At 39.2% G+C, this 10,698-nt stretch overlaps 1 protein-coding gene across 1 annotated transcript; it reads right to left on the bottom strand.

The window, feature by feature from the left end:
• Positions 1-605: 605 nt before the first annotated feature.
• Positions 606-9,167, bottom strand: LOC148408631 (sodium- and chloride-dependent GABA transporter 2-like). Its single transcript, XM_088441804.1, has 14 exons — positions 8,836-9,167; positions 8,615-8,749; positions 8,123-8,263; positions 7,845-7,932; positions 7,569-7,704; positions 6,295-6,429; positions 5,938-6,041; positions 5,648-5,772; positions 5,113-5,225; positions 4,899-5,036; positions 3,684-3,786; positions 3,512-3,612; positions 2,934-3,104; positions 606-1,592 (listed from the first exon to the last, which is right to left on the bottom strand). Exons 1-14 carry the CDS (start codon positions 9,029-9,031, stop codon positions 1,470-1,472), a joined length of 1,809 nt encoding a protein of 602 aa, XP_088297930.1. The 5' UTR covers positions 9,032-9,167; the 3' UTR covers positions 606-1,469.
• Positions 9,168-10,698: the final 1,531 nt, after the last annotated feature.

The following is a 10,698-nucleotide window of genomic DNA, read 5'->3' as shown; positions in this document are numbered from 1 at the left end:
ATTTCAAAGTCATTACATTACAATATTACTGTATTTGAAAAGCAAGGCATTACACTAGTATTAGATTACTCTCACCAAAATAACTGGAAATATGGATTTGCCATTCTAACTGGCCTATTTTGCTCTTTACACATCTAAGTACCCTTGTGGCATTATGTTACAAATAATGGAAATTCCTTTGTGGGGTTTTTTTATGATAGACTCAATGGGGAAAAAACCACTAGGGAGCTGAAATTTCCAGCAGAGGATTAAAACGTAAAATTTCAAAAATGCAACAATTTTGACATTTCTATGTGATTGTTATTTGCCCCCTGACTTTTCTCCTCTGATCTTGCGGCGTTTTTTGTTTGTTTGTTTGTTTTTTGGTAGATTTGGAATAAAAAACAAACAAACAAAAACTGTTTCAGGTTAAAAATGTATTGCAATGCACTGCATTACTCTCGAGTAAAATATTTGTGTGTGTGTGTAACGCAATATGTCATTACATTACTTTTGTAATGTGTTACTCGCAACACTGCATGTCATGAAATTGTGCTGTGCAGAGCCCCCCCCAACCCAAATTTCAAAGTGAAAAATGCATCTTGAAAACACAGTTTTTTTAAATGGACAATACTTTTTTTTTATTCACAGGAAGGTGCAAAATGTTTACAAAATATACTTGTAAGGCACTTGAAAAAATATTGTATTCCCCCTTAGCTTTCACATAGAAAAATTGTAAGCCACTATAACATTATGAAACGTGAACATGAACTTACTGCTTAAATATAGATTTTTTTTTAAAAAAAGGACTTTAATTATAAATCAAAATGTATTGTAAAATTTAAATAAAAAAGGTAGCAAAAATAAATGTTTGAGAACAAACACTAAAGATTAAATGAAAACACATTGGACTTAGAAGTGAAATACAACTGAAATGCAGTTAGGCAGTAATCCTTTTATGCACCACTAGTGGGAGCCGTTATGTCATAAGTGGGTCTCATATCACCCAAAAAAAGAACAAAAAGTGACTCATTCTCAAACTACTAATTTTGAACTTATGGCTAAGTCTTGAGAAAATGAATGAATTCATTTGTGTCCATTATGTCTCAGCAAGACCGCAAAATCAATTGCATTCCACCCAAACAAGGCGAGCTTGAATAAGTCATTCGATACCAAATCTAAATGTCCACTAGAGTGGACACAAAGGAATTGGCTGCCTGTCCAGGTAATAATCATTTACATACATTTAAAAAAAAAAAAACATGTCAACACACTGTCGTTTTTTTTTTCCCCATCAAAAATACTTTGCAAATATCTTAAATTTACAGTGAGTAATGCATGACTCAAATTCAGCTCCATCTCCTGAGTGCCTCTTGAGAAGAACGTGTGAATGTGTTCTTACACTTAATTTGGAGTCTCTTTCAAACAGGTGCTTCTTTGGAATCCCCCCCCCCCCCCCTTTTTTTTTTTTTTGACGTTTGCCCACTCGCTCACTTGGTGACTTCTACTTCATGGGGCAAAGATTTCAGATCGTTGAGAGGAGCCACAACTTCATCCCCCAACGCCGGATGACATTTCAGGTCATCCTCGGGAAGGCACAGCAACAGGAATCGCTGAAGACAGAAGAGGTTCAATGGAATTACATTTTGGTTTAGGATTTTGTGCAGCAAAATTTAATGTCTCCCAAGGGGCATACAGAATTTCATAAAAACGTACGATGCAAAAAAAACCACATTTATTTTGATATTTGTTAGTGAGAACGTTGCACTAACGGTTATAACCGCTAGAGGGCACGCTTACACGTGACCTGAACCACTTCACTGTATAGGCTACTGCAATGTATTACAGTGTGCGTATTCAACATTCAACACATTTTGCTGGCTTGCTGAGACAAAATGTCCACAACAGTGGACAAAATTGAACAGGCTGGTATCGTAAGGATAAGTTCGTCATTCTCAACTAAATATTCCTAAGTGCCTCGAAGGATTTTAGGAAGAAAAAAAAAATCCTTATCCGTAACTGATTTATTAAACTTTGCAACAACACTGCAACGGTATTTGTAGGCATATTTTAGAGATCATAACATCATCTATGTTTTTAGTTCTGGTTCATCATCACTGCCGGCAATATACATAAAATTCCCAACATTAAAGACACACAATATTAGGGCGAAGGAGTCAATATAACACAATAACCAATACATTGGTTCATGTTTTGACTAACTTGCTCTTAATTTGAAAACAAAAATGTACAGTTTTTGTCATAGAGCAGTGGTTCTCAACTTAGAAGAGAAAATTCAACTTAAAGTGTCCTCTTTTGGAATCATAGTAGATAATGTGTATACAAAAATAAATCATTACCACGAGAGGTGGACCCCAAGTTGGGTCGAACCATTCTAGTTGGAGGGAGAATCTTGCTTTTTACGAAAATGAAATTGAATAACCTGCTGAACATAAAATTTGTTCTATGATTTTTTTTTCTGAAACAATTCAATAATTGTTGTAAAAGGATTTTTGCATGTGTTTGATTTAAAATCGCAAATACCCCCTGAAGTTCCTTCAAGTACCTCCAGGAATTCTACAGTAGAACTTTCATTTAAGAACCACTGTAATAGAGCACTAAAAGGCAATACATCAGATTTGATAGTACATGATTAGCTGTCACGTTTTACTTCAGCAACATTTCAACGCACCTTTGCGTCTTTTCATGTTCAAGTTCAAATGAGGCCAACATAACTGCGCGCCTTCGAGGTTTTTGTTTTTTGTTTTGTTTGTTTTCTTACTGAGAAATGTTGTTTTTAACAATTGCAAACACATGTGGTTTTGTGGTTCACATCTCATCTCACATTCAACATCGAAACGGGAAAACCGTTCCCCTTCGGGATGTGCGTACTGTTTAGCCGATTTAATGAGATCTTTTTGTCCTTGTGTTTTCTATAGTGCTTGCTGGCTCACCTGGCGAAGGCTACCTTCTCCACGTATTAGCTTGTAGAGCACAAAGAGGGGTATGAGGGAGAGGGAGATGGTGGCCAGGAACCAGCCCAGGATATTGGCCCACAGTGGGTAAACATAAGTTCTACTGAACTTCAACGGGGAGTATCGGATGATGGAGAAAACAAAGGTGCCCTGCGGTGAAAGAAGACATTGGATTCATGTTATAAAATTGATACCAAACCATGGAAAAAAGCCTGCAGAAAGATGTCAACGTAGCCATCCATCCATTTTCTACAGCATCCGTGGCATATTTTACTGTGCAACACCCGAAATCTGAAAATCGATCGTGTAACAACATCTGTTTCATTTTTGGCTCATCTACTGTAAAATTGGTCATGATTGACAAGGCACTTCTATTTAAAATTGAACAAAATAACAGTCACTGTAACACAATTTAGCGATCTGTCACTTCATGTTCCAATTAATTTGCTCTTAGCTTGAAAAGAAACTGTAATGTTCCTGCTACAGCAATAAAAATCATTACATTACATTTTAAAATCTCATGCACATACTTTCAATGTGTCCAATGTGTCACTTACAAAACATAAACAAGGAGTAAAGTAGCACCAGCAGTACTTCATTAGAGGATTAGGACGATAACCAATCATATCTGTGATGTTCCCGTAGAACCGCTCGGCCCCTGGGTAGCAAAAAAGAAGGGGATTTATACATTGTTCATATGTTTATTTTTTTCTTTCTTAAAGTGCGTACCATAGACCCAGGCAATGCTGACAGACTGGCAGATGGAGAGCAGGAGCAAAGTGGTCCCGCTGCATACATAGAAATCCACCAGCTGGAGCAGGTACATCCCTCCCTATGAGCACAACAATACAGTATATATATATATATATATATATATATATATATATATATATATATATATGATTTGACTTCAATTCATGTGACTCGAGGCAGGCAAGTCAATACTCTTGGCAAAATAGTTGGATGTCCCTTGAGATGATAAAGCATCCTTTTTTCATCTGTTCCTTATGCACCTCAAGACAAAAATGGGCGCGTTGAAGTAAAGTGATCTGGAACAACCAATCCAAGCGTCTGGAAATCATCACTGAGGATTAAGAATCGGATTTCACCTAATTCATTCGATTGAGTCAAGGCAGGTAAGTCAATATTTTGGGCGAAATAGTTGTTCTGTTCCTTCTACAGCCTGTCCTTCAAATGCACCTTAAGACAAAAATTGGTGGGGTGAGATCAAGTGATCTGGGACCAACCAATAAAGGCGTCTGGAAATCATTCTTCTAACTACATAAGACAGGCGTGAATAGCGAATCCAGATGACGTTTCGTCCCAATACTGTATAAGTAAACTAGGAAGTTTGCATCCTCATTAGGCAGGCATGGAAACATTTGTTCTTGCCGTTAGGATTTCCTTCACATCCAATAATTCTAACAAGAATAAGCCAAAACGAGATTATTAAACCAAGTTGTTAAAACAAACTCTTGGAAAAACAACAATTGAAACAAATGTTTTGCTTAAAGAAATGTTAAAGTATCTAGGATCAAATGCCTGGACTCTTAAAAAAACATGAAAATACATTCCTGGCCTTAAATGAGTTAATATACTTATTTCATTCCACTGTAAATTTGACAATTTTTTCCTCCTGTGATGGAAACTATTTTTTAAAATTCCATTATTCGTCAACATAAGCCATTGCTAGAAGAAACCTTAGTTCCAGCCCCAGATAATCCATCCATTAACGTCCAATATACGTGCCGACCACGCGATTTCGGAAAGGTGTGAGGAAACCGGAGTACCCGGAGAAAACCCTTGCAGGCACGGGGAAAACACGCAAACTCCACTCGGGAAGGCCGTGTCGAAACAGAACTTGCGACCTCTGCGCTGTGGGGTAGGCGTGCTAACCACCGCGCGCCCTAGATAATTATCTAAAGAGTAAGAGGGTTTACATACCTCAGTCACCAAAGAAAGTCCCAGGAGACCGGAGATGGTGCAGATGGCCAGCAGGACCAGCTCACGTCTGCAGCCTTGACGTAGGTAGGAAGGGTAAAGGTCCACCAGCGATGTCATCAGACACTCCAGACCGACAAACTGCTCGGGGGGGGGCGGCAAGATGATGGCTCCGTTGAAACTCTGTTGGGCACTTGTTCGAAGTAATAGCGCTTACCTGGCTATCCAAGCCGAGTAGGATGATCATGAGGAAGAAACACACCGCCCACACCTGCGGCATGGGCATCATGGCTACAGCACGAGGGTAAACTATGAAGGCCAGACCTGGACCTGAACAGATACAGTACAATGGAGTAAGCTTCACGATGCCGTTTATCTATTTTTTTTCACTAAGCTTTTTTCCCCTCGCTGCTTCAAAAGTACATTGTTTAAGGTTTACGGAGGCGGCCCTGTTCTTGGAAATTCCCAAGCCTTTCCCGGATTTCTTCCTTGCCACGATCCCGTCTCTCAGCTCTTCGGACGCTTCTGACGTCCTCAGATCTCAGGTCTTGAATTTGAAACACTTTGACAGCTTTGTGAACGCTCCAAAGCATCGTGCAACCATTACAGTTGTACTCCGTTCAATTTTATTGTCTCAGCAAATGCTTTAAATTCTTTTGTAGATGATGTTTTGGGCTCATCTTTTGAAATTAATTTGCAAAAACACACACACACTTATACATATATATACATGCTGAACCTGATGCACTTGCCTGATTCTGCCACTTCTGCGATTGTGACGCCTTGCTCGTAGGTCATAAATCCCAAGACAGAGAAAATGGCAAATCCTGCCACAACGCTGGTGGCACTATTCAGCAAACACAAGTAGAAACAATCCCTAAAAGAAAATTGCAGCCAGTCATATTGAAGCAATGAAGAAGGAAACGGAAAGCTCATTTTCGTTGGCAATAAAATTTGACTCATAAAAATAGAATGTAAATAGAGTTAATTTGTTCCTTGTGTAAAATCCTCCACTTTTTTTTTGTTTGCTTGGTGTGCTTACTTGTAACAGTTGTTGTTGTACGTATTGTAACTGCCAAGTGAGGTCAGGAAGCCAAGGCCGATGGCATAAGAGAAGAAGATCTGAGTGCCGGCGTCCAACCACACCTTAAAACACACAAGGTAGAAATTTACATATTAGCCATGCCATACATTTCTTATCAAAATTTTGAGCAGTTCAAATATATTTAGATGTCAATATGTCAATACAACTCTGTTCCAGTCTCTGGCAAGATTTGGACACACAAAGAATCAAATAACAGATCCCTGAATCAGCACCGAAACTTAACGGACACATTTCAAAGACTTACTTCTCGACATGGCCGAATAAAATACAAAAGGTCTACAAACTCGTTCATACCTGCGGATCTGCTAAGCGGTATACATCAGGGTAGATGTAGTAAATAATTCCGTCCATTGCTCCAGGCAATGTCACACCACGGATCAGTAAAATCAGCAGCATAGCGTAGGGGAAGGTAGCTGTGAAGTACGCTGCCTGGATTGAAGAAAAAGAAAAAAAAAAGGTAAAAGTGCCTGATTTCATGACTTGCACATGTGTTGTGAATTCAGAAAACGTCTTAATAATGACAAGTCGAATCTGTACGTAGGTTAATACAATAAAGGCATTCGATGTTTTGCAAAAGAGTCACGATCACACAATTTTGCAATAAGTTGCTTCATGTTCCAGTTTATTTGCTTTTCATTTGAAAAGAAACATTACTGTTCCTGTCATTTGCAAAACGTTGCTTCATGTTCCAGTTTATTTGCTTTTCATTTGAAGAGAAACGTTACTGTTCCTGTCATTCAATGAGATTCGCTGATACCTGAAGAAATCTTGGTAAAATTTCACTGTACTTGTGCCCCACTGATGTAATGTGCGCACAGCATAAATTGATATTCTTAGTTACTATGATGGTTGCATACCTAATATTCTCATTTTTTTTCATTCACTGCTGAAACCAAAGCATGGTGGTCCAACTGCACATTATTGATCTAAAACAGACCACTGAAGTGCCCAGAGGGTCAGTGCATGCCAATACAAACCCCCAATTTGAAATATCTTGGCTGATAGACTGCCCTACATTATTTACTGGATGTGACAGCCTACAAAATTGCCTTGGACATGGAACATGATTAACTTCAAAACATTTATTGCACGGTCCATCCCAACAAACTTGTAATCAGATTCAGGTGTGGATCCCCATGACATCACATCGCAGTGGATTGTTGTTTGGATCACTTTTCTGAGAAAATGTTCCCCACTCATTATTCTAATCCAAGTAGATATTCTATAGATGTTGAGATTTTAAATATTTTAATTGTTTTTTTTTTGTTTTTTTTGTTATTCTTTGATGATGACGCCATAACGGGAAAAATTGTTTGATTGTCATCAACTCTATACATTTTCTTGAGTTTTTATCAGGCTCCATGTGATTATTGTTTTAATGTACAGTATTGTACTGTACTGTGTTTGACTGGTAAAATGCTGCCCCCTACTGTTGTGCAACAGAGATGTCCGAATTTAAGGATTAATTTACAGAATATTACAGGGGCTGTATTAATTACTATTAAATAATGCGATATTTATATCGCATGCAAGCCATATATGTTGCTCACTAGTGAACTATTTCTAACCTTGCCAGTGGATTTGATCCCCTTCCAAATGCAGAAGTAGCAAATGACCCATGCCAGGAGGAGACACAAGACCAGCTCCCACCTCAAGCTTCCCAACTCCTCGATACCACCAGCAGAGATCTTTAGCACTCTGCGCCTGAGGAGAGCACACGTATGGAGCAACGGCGATGGCGCAACAACATGATTCAGGATGGTGGGGTGGGCCAGGATGAAGAAGGAAAGTATGAAAGGGGAAAGGGGGAAGAAAAAAAAGGTCAGAAGACTAGTTGCGCTTACTCCCAGAACTCCACAACAGGCAGAGTGGTGTTCTGCCTGTGTGTCACGCCGAGGCTCTGATTTGCAATGCTGCTGTCCATGCATGAGTCTACAAGGCAAGTACACAAGACGACAGTGCGACAATCAAGAGAAAAAAAATAGCATCGCCATGTCAAAGGATAGTACGATTCCTCAAGGATGATGTGCATTTTTTTCGCGGAAAAAATACTGTGCAATGTAATCTGACTCAGTATAAAGAAATCCAAAACAAATGCCCTTTTTCTCACAGGTGCACCCACCTGTGTTCCAGTCGTTTCCACATGTGGCCCAGGGCAACTCTGCGCTAAAGGATGAGAAGAGATAAAAGAACGCCCATGCGATAATTGTAATGTAGGATGTGGCGCCGAATGCAATGATGAGATGACTCGCATAGCCGATGCCTGCAAATAGAAAGGTATGGAATGTGAATGGGAAGTCATTCGAGGTCACAAATCATCACCCACATATTAAGGCTGGGAAAACTGAGTCCTCCACTTTTCTGTTGATCAAATAATCCCAGCTTTTTTCTTCACAGTATCAATTACTAAAGTATTATTATTAATAATAATCTACAATTCGAAATATTTACAAAACTAAATTGATTTCGAGAGAGTTTCCAAAGTTTTCACTGAACGTCTGCAAGAAATCGAAGCGTAAATCGACTGTGCAATCCGTGCGTAATTACGCATCGATACGGCGTCTTATCCGCTTTCTAAACGACTCGAACGTTTAACTAATGAGTAAAGAGACACCTTGAAAAAGTGGACAAATCTTCTTCCAACACGTTATGCCGCCCTGGTTGGTGTACTGCCCCATTGCCGTCTCGAGGAAAAACAAGGGGATGCCGCAGAAGACCATAAACAAAATGTACGGGATGAAAAAGACACCTGAGAGAGAAATAAAAAAACATCAACGCCATCATTAATTGCAAACGTGACGAATGTATTACCAATAAAACAAAAACAAAACTTGCCTCCGCCGTTTTTGTAGCACAGATAAGGAAATCTCCACACGTTGCCGGGTCCGATGATGGCACCCATCACGGTGAGAATAAATTCGGCTTTCGTGCCCCAGTATCCCCGTTCCTCAGTTTGCTTGAAATTCTTTTTTTGCCCTCCGCTGGGGACAAAAACGGCACAATTGCCACCCTCTTTCTCCTTTGTGAACATTCCGACACTCGAACGTGAAAAATGAATTGAAATATGTTTCGTGCACCCAAATTGGCCCCCAAAACACAATAAGACCCGATCCCCCTCGAATTACAAATACGCGATAGCTTCACTTGCCACCGGCCAATAGCGCTGTCTGAGACAGTGGCTACTTAAGTAAGGTTGTGAGTGCTGGAGGAGGACGATGGGTTGCAACTATGGGATGTCCCAGCTTTGTGGTTCCTTTACGGATGATCACATAGCAATGAGCGTGAACTTGGAGATTTTTCATGTTTGTTACTTTTCAAGGGCCGGCAGAAAGAGAAGAAACAACTGCAACATCATTTTTATGTTTTGTTTCATCAACAGTCTCGTTGTTGCGGATTTGTGGGAACACAAGGCAACACTAGTTGCATAACATCGATGAGTGATGCATCATTTAGAGTATTTAAGCATGTTTTGGGAACAGAGCAATTCCAGAGTCAACCTCTGGGTGAAGCTGTTCAAAATGCTCAAGTTTATTGCGAAACAGGTCTGTAGATTTTAAAACATAGCTACTGTTTTTTTTTTTTAAACCCTTTTCCATTGATGTAACCCCTGTGAAATATATTTTTTCAGCCAAGTGCCACCTAACCAACGCAAAACATTTTGCTTACAATTTGTAATTTGCGATAAATATAATGGGCTTCATCTTCCAATTAATTTGTTCTTGATTTGACAAAGTAACAGAAAAAAAACAGCAATAAACTTACTACAAACGACTTGGAAAAAAAAAGGAAAACAGGAATGTGACTCACAGAGACAACAACGGCCTGAACAATGACAGAAATAACAACAATTAATTAATTAATTAATTTAATTTGTAGTCTGCTCAGGAAGTGAACAGAATAAAAATGTCACTGTGTGGTATATGTGACAGTAAAATCTCTTTAAATCTTTGAACAAAACAAGAACCTGACCAGAAATGAAAGGAAACAGGAAACTAAATACACTCCAAACTGAGGAGGCAACAATTAACACTTGGACAAAACACAATGGGAGCAGGGAACTGATTGGCCGACACAAGGAAAGCAGGTTGACCAGGACGTATGTGATATTGCTTCATAGAGGTCACTTGTGACCCATTTCTGGCTACGCCCCTGTTGCATATTGCAACTATGTGACTGGTATGTCACACAAGTATGTAATGTTCAGGTTGAGGTATGAAGTCAAATTTATTAGAGGTGAAACGAGGATAAATGCAGCTATTTTGGAATTAGTTGATGCTAACTTAGAACTCTGTAGCTGTACCAGAAACAGCTTTGTGTAAAATTCAGTTTCAAGTAAGATTAAAGTAAAGTAAAGTAAAATTCAGTGCAGGTTTTAAAGTCTTTTTGATATGTCTGGTATTTATAGTCTTGTGGTTTTACAATTTCAGAATACGGTGTGGCCTTGTTAGCATGTCTGCATCACATTTGTTCACAGTCGTCCATAGATGTGAATTGTAAATGTCGGCATGTGCGGGTGGGTGAACAGGGGTACACAAAAATGGTTTTTCCCCTCGTGTGCACTTTGGGAGTGGTGGTGGTGGGCGGGATAGCTCACCAATTGTATTTATACACAATTATGTATTGGACATTTGGAAGAAATATTGATGGAATTATTTGGGATGCAAACAATTATCCGACTGTATTATTTTTGGCGCTTCA

The sequence above is a fragment of the Hippichthys cyanospilos genome, chromosome 18, assembly GCF_059441005.1.
Source record: "Hippichthys cyanospilos isolate Australia breed blue-spotted pipefish chromosome 18, RoL_Hcya_1.0, whole genome shotgun sequence".
NCBI classification, from domain to species: Eukaryota; Metazoa; Chordata; class Actinopteri; order Syngnathiformes; family Syngnathidae; genus Hippichthys; species Hippichthys cyanospilos.
Note: the sequence above shows the minus strand (reverse complement) of the source record. Positions and strands in the feature narration are given on the sequence as shown.